Raw genomic sequence first — 18476 nt, forward strand, 5'->3', positions numbered from 1 at the left:
GGCTCCTCCACTCTCAAAGCCTTTTATCTGCGGAGGGGGGAGGGGGGGGGGCTCGGGAGGGACGAGCGGTCGCTGCGCCCGCTCCTCCGACCCGTCGCTCATTGGACACGCGGAGGGGGGGAGGGAGGGGAGGCGGAGGGGAGGTGGGTGACACATTAGCTGGCGGGGGGCTCCTTTGTCATGTGATGTGATACGGAGGGAAGGACATATGATTAGGGACGGACGACGTGCTTCACTTCACGATATTATATTTATATGGAAATGATGAATGAGCCCATTATTTGATCAAGTTGAATAAGGGCAAATAAAAACCAATATTTTTTCCCCCATCCTATTTTTAAGAATAGAATCCGTTCATTTTAAATTGAGATTTTACATTTTACAATGTTTTTTTTCCCCAAATACTCTTTGACCATTTAAAATAGGAAAAAAATCCATCCAATGTAACCTTTGACCTTAGTTTGTATACGACTAGACAAAACGTTTGAGAAGAATTCAGATATTCTGATAACTACATTTACAGAACGTGTGAATTTGATCCGTTTCCTGATTCACGGCTAGTTTTTATGGCAAAAAAATCTTCTTTCGAGCGATATGAATCCTTTCTTGTCGCCACGCGTGCGAGCCGGCCGGCCGGCGTCCTTTTCCCGAGCGGACAAAACGAGGCGAACGCGTGCGTCTCCGCGGGGGCGGATCGATAACTTATTAACACCTGGGCCCTTCAGGAGTGCGGCCAGGAGGAGAGCGCAGCGCCGGGCAGCGAGCGCACGGCTCATCCACGGCCATATTTACCCTATCGACGAGTGTGTTTGCAACAATGTTTATCGGCGCCGACGATGATGATGATCTCTGAGGCGTTTACTTACGGGGCTGGCCTGTCGCTATTGTCGCTCGGGTTGACGTTCCAAAGCGCCTTCCAGATGTGTGTGTGTGTGTGTGTGTTGTCAATATATCAAGACGAGAGATAGAAATACACCTGCTAAAATATACGTCGAGGGGAAATGGATACTTGACGGGCTCACGTGATTATTGGTTGCGTGGTAATGACGTCATCAGAAAAGCGGGAAATCAGAATGGCGTACTTGCGCGTAGGTTAAAAAAAAAAACCAACAAATCTGCCGGGTCACATCAATATTTTCAATGAAAATTGTATTGGCCTCATGTTGGTGAATGATCCAAATTCAATGCAAAAAGTTGAAAAGTCAATGAGAGGCGTCACAAAGCCAAGCCTCGCATTTGCCCCTTTCACCTTTTCAAAAGAACCCCGACGCACACGTGCCTGCCTGCCTGCCTGCCTGCCTGCGTTTGTGCACGGAGGGGGGGGGGGGGCTTTCAAAGAACTGTCCTGAAAAGGGGGCGGGGTGCCGCGTTAAAAGCTGGGGGTGGCCCTCTCCCGTCTCTTCTATCCCGGCTCGGGCTCCTGGCAGAGCGCGTTGCATTGAGGCTACGCCGCCACGGGGACGGCCACGGCCGCCAGTTAGCGTCGCCGTATCCGTGTGGATTTAATCCGGGAGCCACCGCCGCCGTTTTGAAGGAGGGAGGGACGCTTCTCCGCTTTGGCCGTCCCGTCCGACACAGAAAAAGGGACTTTGCCTCTGACCCGGGGCGAGCCAAACGGAGCGCCTCCGCCGGGCGCCATGCCGGCTTTACGCGCCGGAGCCAGAGCCGGAGATGGGGACAACTAGAGATCCCGTTGAAAAGAAAAGCGGCCAAAAAGCTCCCCTTTGAATTTTTTTCCAGAAGATCGGAAGGGAGACCGGAAGGGAGACCGGACCAGACCGGGAGATAGGAGCAGAGAAGGGGTCCCAGCTTGACGGAGGACCATGTTTGTCCCCCTGCCGGTGCCCTTCGTCTTTCAGAGAAGCGACTTTAGCGCCTGGAGACTCAAGTCGTCCCCGGCAGCGGCAGCAGCGCCGCCACGCTCCAGCCCAGGTAAGAGCATCTCTTCTTCTTCTTCTTCTTCTTTTTCTTCTTTCTTTTTTTTTTTTGCTTAAATGCTCACTTGAGCTCATTGGCGTGGCTACCTTATTGGAATAGTCCCAGCCGCTTTTGGAGCGTGAAATGAACCAAACACTCTAAATTCGAACTTGATTCAATTGGACCCAACTCTTGAATTTAGAGGAGGAGGAGGCAAATGACTATTTGGACTCCATTTCTTCATGTATTATTGAATGATTATTTGCAGCAAATCTTTCACACTTTCACAAAATGATTCTCACGACAAAACTAAATGAAAAGAGAAATACAATTTGGATCCCACGTTGTTTTTTGACGGAGACCGGGCCTTGAAATCCACGTGAATTATACATCAAAAGTTAGTAGAATTGACAAACGGGGGAGAATTGATCATTTATTCATCAAAGAAACACAAAAAAAACCCATCCACTGGCCGTACACTTTGCGTTCATTGGCATTTAGCTCCAAAAGCTAGCCCCTCCAGCCTTGTCATTCCCACGCCGTCCCCCGTCTTCTCTCCTCGGACCGGCCGGGTTGACGCTCGGGGAGGGGGCGTGGTGGCGGCGTGGCGCTTTGACGTCAACTCCATTTCGCGTGGGCCGCGGCATTTGACGTAGAATAGTTCCATTTTTTGAAACCAATACACGGATTAAGATACAGGTCTTTCCGCAAGATGCGCTAGCTGGATTCCCATGGTGTGACGTGGTGAAAATGGTCCAATTGTGGCTGGTGCCAATGTGTCAACTCCTTCAATTCATACGTTCATTACGAGGAAGTGCTTCTTTGTGCGTGCGCGTCCGTGGCTTGCTTGTACGGGCCGGACGCCGCTTGACCATTCAATAATTGCGCGTTAAGGTCACGCCGGCCGGCGCTTTATCTGGTAGCCCACCATTGTGTGATTGGTTTTAACCTTCCACAGCTATTGATTACAACCATTGACTTGCTTCCCGTGTGTGTGTGTGTGTGTGTGTGTGTGTGTGGGAGTGTTGGCTAAATGTGAAGGAATGTGTGCGAGTGAGTGTGTATGGATCACATTTTCAAAAAGGGGTGTGTGTGTGTGTGTGTGTGTGTGTTTTTGTGGGCTTAAACGTGATTGCCAATGACAAAGCGTCCGGGTGGGTTTGTTAGCTCCGTAATGGGGAATCAATAGACACAACACAGATGTCAATACAACATGCTTTATTGCGTTAAGCTGCCTCACGCACACTCGCTAGCTCGCTAGCTCGCTAGCTCGTGCCTGGATAGATGCGCCAACACACACACACACAAGTTGGATTTCTCCCCTCATTTGTCGTCATGTTTAACAGAGGAAATGAGAAGAGTTTTCGACATTTGGATTTTGTAACGATTGGCATGTGTCAACCGCTTGAAACGTCGCCCTTGACTTTAATGGCAAACCTGGAAAGTTGAAATGAGTTTTGGGCCATGTTTTCTATCTAGCACGTTTAGATTCTTTTTTTCTTTTTCTTTCAGATTTTTGCAAAGAGTAACTTGTCAAGGTTGCCAAATCTAGAACGCCATCCGGTAACTTTTTCAAAGCCGCGCCTGAGTTTCCGTCGAGCAAGACGGGAGTAAAAAAAAAAAAATAATGTCCGTCCAATCACACGAAACATTTAGTTTGGGAGTGGAGTGGCGCGTCATTTGACAAAACGCCCGCTACCTGCAGCTGGCGTTTGAACTGGGCTTCACCTCCGTCGTTACCGTGGAAACGTTGGAAGGCACTTAGAGCGGCGGGCGGAGGGAGTCAAGGTAAACAGGCACATAAACGCAAACATATACGCTCACGCACACGGCTGCCGTCTTTGTCCTGACGGGCCCAGAAAGTGGCATTAGTGGCTAAATTGGCTCCACTCGGCTTAGATTTGACTGGTCTCTGGCGTGCGCGTGATTGACAATGACGTGTGCGTTGACCGCCTTTTCTTTTGGACTACCAGTGCGCGTCCCTCGGCACACCCCGGCCGCCGCTCGGCGCCGTTTTGGGGGCGACCGAGGGCTACTTACTTCTCTCGGGGTACTTACTCCCCCCCCCCCCCCCTTCCCCGGCCCCAATTTAATTTGGCGGACAGGTTTTATGCTAATGGGGGTCAGGGAGGGTGTGCCTCTTTTTTGTGCCGCCGGTGGGTGACTCTGAGGGATGTTTTTGTGCCTGTCAAAAATGGAATATCATACGGAGGCCTTTGTACTTCTAGTAAATGTGTCAGGGAGGGAGAAGGCGGCGTCTACACGTAGTACGTATGAAAAGAAGGAAGGACAATGGAAAGAAAAGCCGGCCTGGTCGGGGGGCTTTAGCAGATTGGCCCACGGACCACGGCTCTTTTTAATACGTTGGAGTGCTAAGCCCCGCATAATGCTGCCGCCGTGTGCTCCGCCGAATCTACTACGGCGGGGAGGCCTCCCTCCGTCCGTGTCCCTCCGTTTGTGTCCCTCCGTTTGTGTCCCTCCGTTTGTGTCCCTGCGTGTCCATGGGGGTTCTTCCTCATTGGCGCATCTTTCTTTGCTCTGGCTGTGTGAATGGAAGAGAGCCGTTGAAACACTTTGCTGTGTTTTTGACTGTCTTAACCACAGATGATTTCAATTCTGCCCCCCCCCCCCCCCACCCCCTCCCCCCCCCCCCCCCCATTTTCCCTGGCACCTGTCTTTGAGCTAGATTTTCAACTTGAAAAGCTCCCAAGTCGGGGCCTGTACACCGTCCCTCCTTCCCCACTCACTTATTTTGCCAGCTTCCAAATTCTTTCTTTTAAGAGCGAAGCGGTGAAACGCTCTTGATATGAAAAAAGGCCGGAAGCGACACTCAGGGATGCACGCGTGCGTGCATGCGTGCAAGGGAGGTTACCAAGGAGAGAGAGAAAGAGCGAGCAGTTTTCCTTAATGGTTCCCCCTGGGGGGAAGGATTTCAGGGGCCACGCGAACCGGGGTGGCCAAATGGGACAGGTGACCGGACCGGCCTAGTGGTCTTGTTCATGGTTCAGGGCTCTTCTCTTCTGGCCAGTTGCGGCCGTGACAACCAGTGTGGCCACTTTCTGGCCTCCGTCCGTTGAAATCCATCTTGCGCTTTGTGCTTTTCATTCTCCGTCCAATATCAATGGCACCCAAATCCTTCATCCACCGCTCCAAAAAAGGAGGCATGCCTTCCATTATTGATGTGTGTACTTAAGCATGTGTTCAAATGAAATGGATTGTGCACCTGCCCATGTGCGCCTTCCATTGGCGCGAGGCATCCTTCCCCCGGGGCCTCCCCATCGCCGCCTTTGTGCGCTCGTCAGTTAGCGCGTGCTAGGGTCACAGAGGGGGTTGACCTTCAGCCTGGCTCCCCGTCCGCCCCGACCCCGTCCGCCCCCGTCCGCCCCCTCTCGACCCGTCCCGTCCCGTCCGTCTGCCATTGCAACGCCGGCTCCATTCTTCTTCCCCTCTCAAGTTCAAGTGAGAGGGCCAGGTCGGGGATCGACGGGCGGCGCCCGAGGCAGGCCCAGCTGACCAGACGGCGGACTTGACTTTGAGCCGGCTCCCCCCAAAAGGATGGCCGAGCGTGACGTTCCGCCACGCTCGGCCACCGTTTTGTCTCTAGCCGACTCGGGAAAAGTCCCGCGGCGGTGGTCCTCGGGCCCATTTTTTTTCTCCTTCTTCGACGTTAGGGCTGTTCGTTATAAGGCGCATTGACGTGAGCTAACGTTGCATTGACTGCCTGCCGGGGGCCATTAGTGGGCCTCGGCCGTTTTGCTAAAAATAGCTCCCGTGTCGTGGCGTTAACGGCCATTAGCGCGGACCTTAAATTCGGAGTGCTCCCGCCTCCGATAAATCGATTTTGGCAAAAATGGCGACCGTGGGAGGCGAGACGCCGCCGAAGCGCCTTTTGTCCCTCGGACTCTTTTCTTCTTTAAAAGCCAGAGACGGAGGAGAGGGCCGTCCGTCTCGGTGGAGGAGGAGGAGAGCGCTTTTTTCCTCCGGTGTTTTGGCTGTCAGTGTGACAGCTGTGGCCGTTCCCCCTCTTTTGTGTCTTCTTAGCCAGCGCTCTCTTCCAGTCTGTACGCCACGGTTTTTATCGGCTACGCTGGGTGAGCGCCTATGTGGCGAGCTGAGGGTGAGCTTTAGGGTGCTGCCTAAAATGTGGCAGCCATTGCTTAGCTTTAGGCTGCTGCCTAAACATATATTCGCTCTGCTTTTGCCCCAAAATGGAGCGTTTGAAGCACTTGACTGTGAATGGGTGGCGTTTTTGTTGTTGTCGTTTGTTTTTTTTAAAGACACCGATCCCCCAGCCCGCACAAGCACCCGCTAAGACAGACAGACAGACAGAGAGAGTGTCTGTCGGGCATTAAAATTCATGGCCTTTTTTATTTTCCGTGGCAAAAAATCGATCCCGCCTACTGTGGATGAGGTGAGACGCGGACGACGCCACTTGCCGGTGACTCACTTGGCAGGGGAGGGCATCGGAGGGGGTCGCGGCCGGGGCCGTGGTCATTGCTGGGGGTTGGGGTTTGTTTCACGGGAGGGGAGGCTTCTGCCCGAGCGGGCTTCATTAAGTCTGAGCGGCAGGCAGCAAAGCTTTGGGCCGAGGAGGAGGAGGCCGACCGAGGAGGAGGCCGACCTTTTGTCCGCTCGCAGATGGACGTCCCGCTGGATATTAGCCCCCTTCTCTCCATTGTCATTTTTTCAAGCGCCGTCATTTGGCCCACGGACGAGCTGGCAGATGTCAGAAAACTATTGTTGTCGCGGGGGACGGGGACGGGGACTCATTTTGGAAATGGAGATTCTCGGCCGTCCGAACGGGCCATCAATCTTTTCCTCCGACCCTATTGCCGTTGGATTTCGAGCTGGATGTTTTTCCCGCCTGGACAAAAATGTCCAAATGTCCAAATGTGCGAGCGCTTGGACGTGGACTGAGTTTGAAATGGCTGCTTTTTCCCTCCCATTCCAAGTAAGGAAAAAGCAGATAGACTCGGTTGACTTGCACTCAATCGTCGCTCAGATGATCCGAATTTCCTACGCGCAACCCCCCCCCCCCCCCCACCAGACCCCCACTTCCACTTCCGTCTGTATCGATCGGGCCCGGGGTTTTCCTTCTGGGCTTTGCCGGCTGACTGCCTTTAATCAATAGAGATAATTGTGGGCTTTCTCTTGACGCCAAACACGCATTTTTTTTTTGTTTTTTGTTTTTTCCTCCAGCCAACCATCTTTCCCCGCCCTCTTTGTCCAGGCGGGAATCCCTGGGCTAATGACGGGAGATAAGCTGCTTTCACTTAGCCAAACACACCACATTCCCTGAGCTTATCGATTAGCGTGAGATTTTCAGCCCGCCTTCTCTGGACCGTGTCGCGTAAAGAGCCAGTTGGGCGGGACATGGCGGCCGCCAATTTCAACAAACTCCTAGCCGGGGCCGGTGTTTGTGGTCGGGGACGCTCATTTTCATTCCCTCCGACGCATTTTAGCATTTTGCTGGCGCGCGCAGAAGGAATCTTCAAGTTTCAAGTCCTTTATTTTGTCCAGTTGGCCACGGGTTGCTTCTCCAGCCAGCCCCCCTGGGTTCCATTTCCCTTTCGGAAGCCTCCCGCTGACGCCATTTGGGCTGCCGCGTAGCGGCGTAATGAAGCGGCGCGCACACGTGGCGTGGCGTGTCCATCCGTCCGTCTTTGTGTTGTTGTGTGACGGTGCAGAGAGAATGGACCCTTATCTCATTTGTGGCGCTCACCAGTGTGAAACGCCGCTAGGTCACGCTGTGTTTGGTAGAAATTCCCTCCCTCCCTCCCTCCCTCCCTCCACCACACACACAAACACGCAAGCTAAAGGTAGTTATTATGGCCCTGGTGATAAAGAAAGACACTGTGCCATGCAGAATGTAACGGTGTTGTTTCCTAACCTGATGGCTCCAATCACTCACTCACACACACACACAACCATGAAATTGTTGCTTATTGTGGTCCCCGCCTAAGCGATCTCATCTATACAATCTCACAGATGTGTTTTTCTTCCCATAAGCTAACAATTACCTTGAAAGAAAGGAGGCTTTGGGTGGGCGCTTGTTCCGGAGACTTTTGGGCGCTTGTTCCGTGCATTTCCACGCTTCCAATTGTATTTCCATGTTTAAGAAGCGCTTTGCTTTTTCCACAAAGTCTCTCTTCAAATGGGCCGTAATCATCCCATTTGACACATTTTGATTTGGCTTGAAAAATAGCCCTTCTAATATCCCTTTTATTCGGACTGCTTGGAAGTTGTGGCGAAAAACTTTTTCATTGGAGTGACGTCTTTTTAAAGCTCTCTTGTATTATTTTCTCCGACTAAAATGCCTCTTTGTGACCTTCCAAACCTTTTGGCACCTCCGCTCTAAATGCTTCTTCTTTTATTTTTCAAAGCATTTCTTTGCCGCTGTGAAAATGCTGCTTTTTTTCCCCCCTTTCTTGGGAAGGAATTAACCTTGATGGAGCACTTAGAGCGCGACCGCCATTTTGCTTTCCCCTCAAAAGTCAAGAAATTGCCAAGAGTCCAGGCGGTGGCGGCGGCCGGGCGGGTTCCCCCAAAGCGTCCAAATCCCGTGCCGTCTCGGCCGTCCATCTATTTCCGCCCGGCCAATAAGAGGCTCCGCGGCAGATGGGTTAAAGAAAGGGCCCGGCGCGCCGGCGGGTCCGGCTCCCCCTTTGGCGGGGCCCCGATCGATACCGACTCGGAGCGATAAAGCTTCCCCCTGTCATCTCCGCGGAATACAAAGCAGAGTCGGCCCGGGAAGGAGGCTGCGCGTGCGTGGGGGGTGGGGGGCGCTTGGTTGTGTTGTGTTCCGCCGCCAGCCACGGCAATTTCCTCGCACGCTTCTTTCCAGTCCGAATAGCTAGCCCCCACCTCCGGCCCGCTGCTATTTTATAATTAATGCCGTTTGAATAAATTGGCTCCATAATTTATGGCTGCGATTTAAGCAGGAGATGAAGGTCGGGGGGGGGGGGGGCAGCTGGGGAGCCACGGAAACGAGACGGAGATCTCGACCCCACGGCTTGACCACGGCCAGGACCTTACTTTGATTGGACGGTGCCGTAAAAGGCGACCACACCCTGGTCTTTTTATCGGAGCCTGGTCCTCGGGAAAAGCCGCTAATAATGGCCACGGGAAGGCGCTGGCGTTATCGTATCGTCGGGGAGTCCGAGGGATCGATCGGCCTAGAAATATGTGGTGCGAGAAACAGCCGTTGCTGCGTTGGATATAATAAACACTCTGGGGACAACTGTGTGTGTTGCATCCTGAACCTTGAAAAGTATCCTGTCTCTGGACACTTTTACACAAAGTCCTAAAGCGTGTTTGCCCGGTGATTGTACATTTGTTTTACTGCCTTTTATTTTTTATTTTTTTGCTTCCTGTCAGAGAGGACATGGTCACCTATTAGCATGCTACGGCTAGGCCAAGAGAGAAGCCCGTATACAGTGATCTTTCCGGCTGTTGCTTAGCAACCACTGTTTTTTTGTATATGCCTGTGTGTGTGTGTGTGTGTGTGTGTGTAGCGGTGTCTAGGACCGGCCTGTTTAGTTGAAGCAGAAAAGAGTGGAAAGTTGCAAGTGTGCGCACCAGCGGGACCCCCCCGCTGCCGTATGTCTGACCTTGGACCTCCACACGCCAAAACAGACCCCCCCCCCTGCACACACACAAACGAACCCACGCGCCGTCTGTCACGGTCCCCCAAAAGGCGTAACAGAGGCGGGCAACAAAAGAGGGGAGTGAGAGAGGCCACTTTTAGACCCCCTTTCCATCCCATTAAACACACACACACACACACCCAAGCAAACAGATCCATTTTTTTAATGAATTAATTTATTTATACCTGGACCATCCGGCCCACATGAAATGGAGTTGACGTTAACGCGTCCCGCCAAACTAAGCCGAGTCTGACCCCCTTGTTTTACACCAATGCTGCCTTGTTTGGTCTTTGCCAAGAGTTCTATTTCACAATCATGTATAGTAGCTAGCGTCTCAGGTTGTGTGTGTGTGTGTGGGTGGGTGTTTCTGAATTGAAGAGAAACGTGAGTGAGTGGGCTTCTTCTTTTGTGCTTCAAGGTGCTGCCACCCTGTGGTTGGCGTCGCTTGCAGCATGCGTTTCCCAACTTTTTATTATGCTAAGCCACATGGAACATCGTGGAACATTTCTGTGCGGCGTAAAAACAACAACTTTTTGAGCAAATTCTCGACAAGGCTTACTTGTTAACGCGCATCTTTGTCTTTGTGTCCCCGACAGGTATCAGGATGTCCAAAGCAGAAGAGGAGAAGGCGGGGCCGGGCGACGGCGGCTCAGGTGGCACCCCAAAAGACAGCCGTCCCCTTGGCTCCTCCCCTTTTCTCATTCAACCTGCTCCTTCATCTGTTTCAGACTCGGACAGAGACAGCCCCGATGAGCAGGTTTGTGGTCCAATGCCTGATTTTTGAACAAAATAATAAAAGTGCGGCTCGTCTCGGGGCTAACTGCGGAGGAACGGGTGTGAAATAGTAGTCCTTGTCGTCGTCGTCGTTCTTGTTTTTCAAAATCCATTTCCTTTTTCTGGCACGACTTTTAGCGGATGGAGAGCAGCCCGTTCGGCCTCTCGCCCCCGCCGCTCGGCAAGGTGAGCAAAAGTGTAGAGAGCATTTCAAATTCAGCATGGTATGAGTCCCATCCAGCGACTTTGTGTGCATTAGGTGAAGGCGGAAGACAGTTGTCAATTGAGCCCGCCGTCTCCTGGCCGGCAGCCGCCGCCACGGCAAGCGCAACAGGCGCAGCAACAGGCGCAGCAACAGGCGCAGCAACAGGCGCAGCAACAGGCGCAGCAACAGGCGCAGCACCACCACGCGCACCACACGCAGCTGATGCTGGCCGGTAGCCAGCTGGCCGGGGTGAGCGAGGCCAAGGCGGCGAGCCGAGAAATGTCATCGGCCAGGCCATCATTTCAGCCACTTTAGCGCGTGTGGCTACGGGTAGTACGAGATTGATTTGGATTCCCCGATGTTGTCTTCTCAGCTGGCGGCGCTGCTGCCGGCCCAGCAGCAGCAGCAGCAGCTCCTCCTCCAGCGGGCTCAGGCGCAGCTATTGGCGGCCGCCGTCCAGCAGAGTAACGCCGCCCACGCCGCCCACGCCGCCCACGCCGCCCACGCCGCCATCCAGCGACAACACCAAAGCCTGACGTCTCAGCCGTCCGGCGCCCAACGGGAGGGCGGCGTTCAAGCTCCGCCTCCGGCGCCCCAGCTCACCCTCGCTCAGCCCATCCAGCTCACGGCGCAGGTACGGCCGGCGAACCCGTGGTCCCCGGCTCGCGGATTTAAACGAGTCCGGCCCGAATAGTCGATGGGAGAGAGCAGATTGTTTTTTTTTGTTTTTTTTTACAGGATATCCAGCAACTTCTCCAGCTCCAGCAGCTGGTCCTCATGCCGGGTCACCCGCTCCAGTCCCCGAGCCAGTTCCTCCTGTCGCAGCCGGCGCCCCAGGCTCCGCCCCAGACTCCGCCCCTGACTCCTTCCCAGGCTCCGCCCCAGACTCCGCCCCAGACTGCGCAGCAGCCGCCAGGTAAGCGTGACAGCCTTTGTAGTATTAGCCCACGGACTGGCCCATTTTCTCCGTCAACGTTTGTCCTCCCCCGGGACAGCTCTGCTGTCCACCCCCAACGTCCTCCAGCTACCTCAGCAGAGCCCGGCGGGGCCGTCGACGTCGCCGCCACGGCCGGGCCTCCGGGCGCAGGTGAGCGGTGGCGCCGGGCTGGGCTCACATTCTCCCTTTTATTGGGATGGACGCTCGCTCCCAACCCGCCGCGGCGTTAGGTTGCCCGCTCACGGCGAGCGCTGGGCTTTTATGGCGGAACGCCACGAGTGAATTTGAAAAGGCCGTCCGTCCGTCCGTCCGTCCATCTCTTATCAGTGGTTCGGGCCGCGTTTAACACGGGCTCACGGCGTCCTCTTTTGCATTGGCCGCCCGTCTGCATAAACAAGGGGCGGCGGCAGATTGGAGAGGCGGCGCGGCGTGCCGGCGCATACCGCCGCGCTCTTTTCATTCCAATTGACGGGGCCCACCCGGCGGGCGGGCGGACGCATTCGCATGAGCCTTCATTGGGAAGGTCAAAGGTCCCTCTGACTCCGCTCTTGAGATTAGGCCGGCGTTTGTCCCGCAGCGCCAGAAGAGCGGCGAGGCGGGCGCCTCGTCCAACTCCACGGCGGGGGTGGAGGAGCCCAGCGACCTGGAGGAGCTGGAGCAGTTTGCCCGCACCTTCAAGCAGCGTCGCATCAAGCTGGGATTCACGCAGGTAGGAGCGGAGAAGCCGCTGGCCAGACTTTAGCGTGCCCTGACCGGACACCCCCCTCCCTCTCTGGTGGGCCCAGGGCGACGTGGGCGTGGCCATGGGCAAACTCTACGGCAACGACTTCAGCCAGACCACCATCTCGCGCTTTGAGGCCCTCAACCTGAGCTTCAAGAACATGTGCAAGCTCAAGCCTCTGCTGGAGAAGTGGCTGGGGGACGCAGGTGAGCGCGCGCTTTGGCTCCGCCTCCGTCTCTGGGTGGCTCGCCCGTCCTTAAGGGGATGGCTTGGATGGGCCGCAGAGACCATGGCCGTGGACAGCATGCTACCCAGTCCCTCTTCCGTCTTCTCGCCGCTGCCGGGCCCGGAGGGCTTGGCGGGCCTGGCGGGCCGCCGCCGCAAGAAGCGCACCAGCATCGAGAGCAACGTGCGCCTGGCGCTGGAACGCAACTTTAGCCTGGTAAGAGGGTCCGGCGGGGAGACGCCGGGGCCGCCCGGCATTGCTGACTCTGACTTTGCCGCCGCCGCCACCGCCACCGCCGCCACCGTAGAACCAGAAGCCCACCTCGGAGGAGATCCTGCTGATGGCGGAGCAGCTCAACATGGAGAAGGAGGTGATCCGCGTGTGGTTCTGCAATCGGCGGCAGAAAGAGAAGCGCATCAACCCGGGCGTCGGTGGAGGCGCGCCCCCGCCGACGCCCGGCTCTCAGGGCAGCCTCGGCACAACGGGTGAGGCCGCTTGGTATTTTGCCGGAAAGACAAAATGTGCGGACCGCAAATACACAACCTATAGAATACTTGTTTTCCCTTTCACTTCCCAGCGGCCTCTTTGTCTCCATCCACGTCCTCTTCTCTGACTCCTCCCCCGTGCGGCCCGGCCGGCCCGGCCGGCTCCGCCCCCGCCGTCCACGGCGTCCACGGGCTCCAAAGCGGGTGAGTGGGCGAGCCGCCACCGCCGCCACCGCCGCCACCGCCGCCCCCGGCCCGGCGCACGGAGAAGTGACCTTTGGGCTTTTCCCTGTACGGAACGGCAGCGTTTTGGGAGGAGTGAGCGCGGGGCTGAAGCAGGTGCTCTTGGGGGCCAATCCGTTGGCCACCATGCAAGGTGGGTTGCCCGCCCTCCAGCAGCTTCCTGTGCTCCATTGTGTGGGTGGGTGGGTGTCCGCCGCCAAGCGTCCGACGGGTCAAGCAATCTCCAAATGGAGAGAGAGGAGGCTTGCTCACTTCCAAATGGCTAGTTAGCTTGTTAGCTTGTTAGCGGGGGAAGCCAAACCAAAGGATAATCCAGAGTCAAGCGGCGCAGGGACGGAATTGGACCGTAGACTACTTTGTTTCCGTCCCCTATGGATGTCTCTTTAACGTGTCGGCTGATCTTTTGTTTCCGGCTCTCTCCTTTCCCTCCCTTTTTTTTCCTGCCCTCATTTCTGCTTTATTTTTCCCCACTTTTCTCCCTTTTCCCCTCCGACGGCGTCCCCCCCCCCCTCCTATTTTGTCCATCATCGCACCCCCCCCCCCCCCCCCAATCCTCTCTCGTCTCCTTACGCCCCCAGCAGCGCTGGCGGCGAGCGGCGGTCAGCTGTCAATCATGGAGGCCGGCGGGGGTCACGTGATCCCGGGTGGCGGTGGCGGCCCCCCGTCACTGCGGCCCCAGCTCTTCCTCAACCGGCCGGCCCTCCTGCCAGCCGCGGGCTCGGCGTCGGCGTCCCCGAGCGCCCCGGGCGGCTCCCCCCGGCCGGCCTTCCCCCTCCCGCCGCCCGTGGTCGACGCCCGCCTCCCGGAGCCGCCCCCGTGCCCCGACGATTCCCCCTGTTCCAGCCCCTCCTCCTTCTGTTCCTTCGGCGAAGCCTCGCCGCCTCCCTTGGGCGGGGCCTTGGCCGAGTAAAGGCTTGTGAGGAAAAAATGTGGCGTGTGGGGGGGCGGGGGTTACGGGTCACGGCACGTTTTGCTATAGCTTTAACCAGCCGGCCTCTCGGCCAAAGCCGCTTTCCGGACAGAAAACCAAAAAGAAAAAGAAAAAGAAAGCGACGCGGCGTGGCAGGAAGCAGAGCGGCAGAGCGGCAGAGCGTCCGAGCCCGCCCGCCCAATCGTCCGCCCGCCCGCCAGCCAGCCAGCGCCCGGCACACCGCCGCCAAAACCAAAAAGCCAAATCTACAAATACCAAAAACTCTTTGCAAACCAAATAGAAGAAGAAAAGCGGAGAGAAAAGCTTTAGCCGCGTGCATTCCCATCCATCCATTTCCATCCATCCATCCATCCATCCATCCATCCATCCATCCATCAGGAACTTCTCATCCTCTCATTCTCTCAAAGTTTTCATGCCACAGTGCAAGCCTACCGGCTTGCCCATTCATTTCTTATTTATTTCAGGGTTTATTTATTTCTTGACAATAGCCCCTGCACTCCATCATCATCATCATCATCATTCCCAGCCGACCGTCACTCTCAGATACCAAAGCTTGGCCTGTGGCACCACACACACACACACACACACACGCACACGTGTGTACACACGGTGTAAAAAAGGCGGGCAGACGAAGGTCCAGCTGGGCCATCTCGCCTTTGGTTTTGTCTCCAAAGATGTTGTCTTAAAAGGACAAAAGAAGCTGCAGGTGGTAAAAGTGGAAGAGTGAGAGATGCACTGGGAATAACAACAGGAACAACAAGAGGAACAACAACAACAACAAAAACCAAAAACAAACACACCAAGAAGCAAAAAGTCCACTCAAAAAGCATTGAGTGATTGGCACCCTGAAACCAAACAGGAACAAAGAAGATGACGGACAGGGAGGGAGGGAGGGAGGGGGGAAGGGGGTGCTTTGCTTTAATGTATGTGTTTAACACCCCCCCCCCCCTCCACATCCCAAAATCCTCTCTTCTTCTACTTCTTCTTCTTCTACTTCTTCTACTTCTTCTTCTTCTTCTTCTTCTACTTCTTCTTCTTCTTCTTCTTCTCACTTTAGCCGTTTTCTTCCCGGGTTCTTAGTAACTGTGGACTCCCCAAACGGAAAATGGAATAGATTTTTTGCTGATTGCTAGCTTTGGACATGTGGCTGCACACTTTCCAACTTTTCTCCATCACGTCCACTCGGATCCTCATTTTCTACACTGGCCAAAGCCACTTGTATTTATCAAACCAAATGTATTCTATGTTTGTTTGTATTGATTGAGTGTGTTTTGGGGGGGGGGGGGGGGGGGTTGAAATGATTGTGTTGCTCAGTGCTGGGCCTGTTGGGAACTTTGTTTGCATTCACAATGGGGATTTAGTAGGAAAGGCACTACAGTCCTAGAAAAAGAAAGAAAAGGCATCCGTGAGCAGAAATGCTTGCAAAATGTCCAACCGTTGCCGTTTGGCTTTGCTCCCAAATCCTACTGAATCCCGGCATGAAAAAAAAAAGACAAGGAATGCAATGAATGTTTTATCTTTCTCCTGCCATCGTTCTGTCATTGATGGCGTCCAAAAGCTGGGCGGCAACGGCGGCAGCTGCAACGGCGGCGGATGGCGTTACCTCGCAATTCTCTCTCGCCAAAACCAAATAAAAAGTCCTTTACCAAAGTTAACAGAGTCCACTGTGGAAAAACCTTCAGGATGAGGTGACGTCCGTCCGTCCGTCCGTCTGTCCGTCCGTTGGTGGCTCCAGTTTTTGTTTTTTTTCCTCCTCCTCGTTTTCTAGCACGCAGCTTGAATCCAAAGTTCGGTGAGAGGACAGCAAAAAATGTGACTGCTGGCCTTTAAAAAAAAAGTTCTCCGTCAAGAGTCCAAACCAAAGAACTCCACACCATCGGAATGTACATTTTCTCGTGTCTTTGTATCGGAAAAAAAAAAGGCCGGCGCCACGCTCGGCGCGTGCGTGCGTGAGGCCATTTTGCTTTCTTTCTCTCCCTCCACGCGGGGGTTCTTCTGTCCGTGTGCTTTTTGGGGGTTCCCAGCCAACCTGTAAGTGTTAGGAATAAAGTTGGGATTTAGATTTGACCAAGATCTCACGTCTCCTCTTTTTTTTTTATTCAAGTTGGAGACCAATGGAGTCCCCAACTTTTCCGGCCTAGAAATGTGTTTGACCTTTGCCCTCCCGGATCCCCGCAGCCCTCCCGGAGACGGACGGACGGAAGGACGGGCGAGGCCGGGATCTCCCGGACCACCCGTCCCATCTTCTCTTTACATCTGGAAGAGGAAGGAAAGAGAGGCGGGCGGCTTCACTTCAACGCCGACTGGAAAACAGGCAATGGTGAGCCCATTCTACTTATTTGCCATATCTTAAAATGAAATCTACTTTTGGAATCGGCCACTTCTTTTTGGACATCACTGTCATGAGACTTGAACTTTTGGACATGTAGATGTAGGAGTCGGTGATTGATTGGGTGTTTTGCCCTTACTACACGTATACTAGTATCAAGCTTGCGCACTGCAAACGTTGTCCGCTAGGTAGAGACAAAGCCGTGGTGTGAAATTGAAGGCCTTATATTTACATTTCGTCGTGTAAGGGGCATTGAGCATAGTTTTTCCTCCACATCATGTATTTAAAATATATTGAAATACATGAGCATGCGCAATATAGTTGTACTTTCTTGACAGCTCACCTGATTAGCTTAGCTTGGGCTATATAGTATATCCATAGTATATTTGTTTGTGTCGCGTCGAGCCACCAGTTCGGTGGGCGTATGTATGTATGCGGGTGTTTCTTGCTTGCACTCACTGCATGTAAATGAGGGTTTGTCTTGTGTACCCACACACACTGCCGCACTCTGTGTGTGTGTGTGTGTGTGTGTGTGCGTGTGTGTAAGTGTGTGTGTGTTTTTGTGCTCATTTCATATGCAAATCTCCTCAACAGTTCCTCTCGGCTTGCGCCTTTCCAAAATCTCACTTTAAAAACATGACGTGACGTAATCCACGCTGTGGTGGTGGTCACCTTGAAGAGGACGCCTTGCCGCCTTTTCCTTCTTTAAAATTACTCCTTCATTTGTTGTCACGGCGCCGTCAATCCGCCCCAAAAAGGCCACGGTGGGACGGCGACCCATCTCGGAGGAAAAACAAACCTGGCCCGGGACCACAAAGGAGCCTTTGACCACTTGCGTGCTCTCCCCCTACCTCCCTCCCGAACCTCCCTCACTCCCTCCCTCCGCCCGCCGCTTCTACTCGACCTCCTCGCACTCGTATATCGTGGGATCACGTGACCTGACGAGAGACGGACCAGGGGGCTCCTTTTTCATCAAACGTGTCATGACGGCGGGAGGGGGTCGAAAGGGGGGGACACGCGCGTGCGTTCCTCCGTCACCAGCACTAAACCAGAAGAGGAAACTTTTTTTTTTTTTTTTACTGAACAGCATGCGTGTTTTGTAAGTAGTGGAGTGTATTGTGTGCAAATGACCTTTGCAGACGGGGAGATGTTAAAAAGACCCCCCCCCCCCCCCCCTCCTCCCACTTTAGCGTGGCACCACGTGCCTCCATCGCCCCCATTTAAAAACGAATCCACGGAACACAAATGTAGATAGCCTAGCCTAGCCTTCCCATTATTGGGGTGGATGGAAATCCAATTTGGATCCTGGACTTGGAATGACGGCGGCGTCCCCCCCGATCTGGCTTCAGCACTCCCGTCAAGTCCCGGCTCATTAGCACGTCCGGGATCAAGCGCGCGGGCGGGTCAATTAGCGCCGACGGTGGACGCGTAGGCTGCGCTGGGGATCCCCCGCTGGGCCTTTGGGGCCCACGCTTTGACATGCGCAGCCACACGCAGCCACACGGCCACACGCGGCTTGGCCAACACCAAACCACGCCCCCCCCACCCCACCCAATTCCTTTGAAAGCCCCTTTGGTCACCACACAAAGTATTCCCGGCCCCCCTGTCCTGGGTTTCCGCCACAAATGGGCAGGTTCTGCAATGTACCCACGGGACGCTTCATTTGGGATCCTGTCATTCATTTCCAAGGCCAGTATTTCACAATTTGCCTGAGTTTTTTTAAAAAAAATTATGAGGGGGTATTTTTCACAATGGTGATATTTCCGGCAAGCCGTCGAATTTCCTGTCTATCGAGTTTTACGCCCAACGAACAACACCATTTAATATTGACACAAGTGCAATTAGACTTTTGAAACCACATTTTTTTCTGAAATCAACTGTGTGCTGTGTGTGTGTGTGTGTGTGTGTGTGTGTGTGTGTGTGTGTTTATTATCCAATAGTGCGACACGAACGTCAAAGAGGTCGGCGGCGAAGGACGACACGTCGTAGACGATCTTCGGCAACAAGTGGGCATGGCCTGGAGTTTCTCCCCCGCGCCCTCCCTCCCTCCCTCCCACCGTGC

The 18476-nt window shown here is 54.4% G+C and overlaps 1 protein-coding gene across 4 annotated transcripts; it reads left to right on the plus strand.

The window, feature by feature from the left end:
* Window positions 1-1387: 1387 nt before the first annotated feature.
* Window positions 1388-18461, plus strand: LOC144214664 (POU domain, class 2, transcription factor 1-like). Of its 4 annotated transcripts, none has more exons than XM_077743237.1 (15): window positions 1388-1932; window positions 10160-10320; window positions 10476-10523; window positions 10597-10791; window positions 10916-11176; window positions 11281-11458; window positions 11538-11629; window positions 12057-12188; window positions 12265-12406; window positions 12485-12642; window positions 12734-12911; window positions 13004-13115; window positions 13217-13287; window positions 16264-16405; window positions 18355-18461. In XM_077743237.1, exons 1-15 carry the CDS (start codon window positions 1824-1826, stop codon window positions 18401-18403), a joined length of 2028 nt encoding a protein of 675 aa, XP_077599363.1. In that variant the 5' UTR covers window positions 1388-1823; the 3' UTR covers window positions 18404-18461. The 4 variants fall into 4 exon arrangements, with proteins under 4 accessions (XP_077599363.1, XP_077599364.1, XP_077599361.1 ...); XM_077743238.1 differs by lacking the exons at window positions 16264-16405; window positions 18355-18461 and adding an exon at window positions 13736-15349 and having other exon boundaries at window positions 10160-10216; window positions 10292-10320; XM_077743235.1 differs by lacking the exons at window positions 16264-16405; window positions 18355-18461 and adding an exon at window positions 13733-15349.
* The last annotated feature ends 15 nt before the right edge of the window (window positions 18462-18476 follow it).

This window comes from Stigmatopora nigra, chromosome 21 (assembly GCF_051989575.1).
Source record: "Stigmatopora nigra isolate UIUO_SnigA chromosome 21, RoL_Snig_1.1, whole genome shotgun sequence".
Classification (NCBI taxonomy): domain Eukaryota; kingdom Metazoa; phylum Chordata; class Actinopteri; order Syngnathiformes; family Syngnathidae; genus Stigmatopora; species Stigmatopora nigra.

Excerpts from the sequence above, each read along its gene's own strand:
- LOC144214664 (XM_077743235.1), top strand. The coding sequence starts at position 1,824 with ATGTTTGTCCCCCTGCCGGTGCCCTTCGTCTTTCAGAGAAGCGACTTT. Across the intron at positions 11,459-11,537 it reads GACTGCGCAGCAGCCGCCAG|CTCTGCTGTCCACCCCCAAC; the intron begins GTAAGCGTGACA and ends CCCCCGGGACAG. Across the intron at positions 12,189-12,264 it reads TCAAGCTGGGATTCACGCAG|GGCGACGTGGGCGTGGCCAT; the intron begins GTAGGAGCGGAG and ends TGGTGGGCCCAG.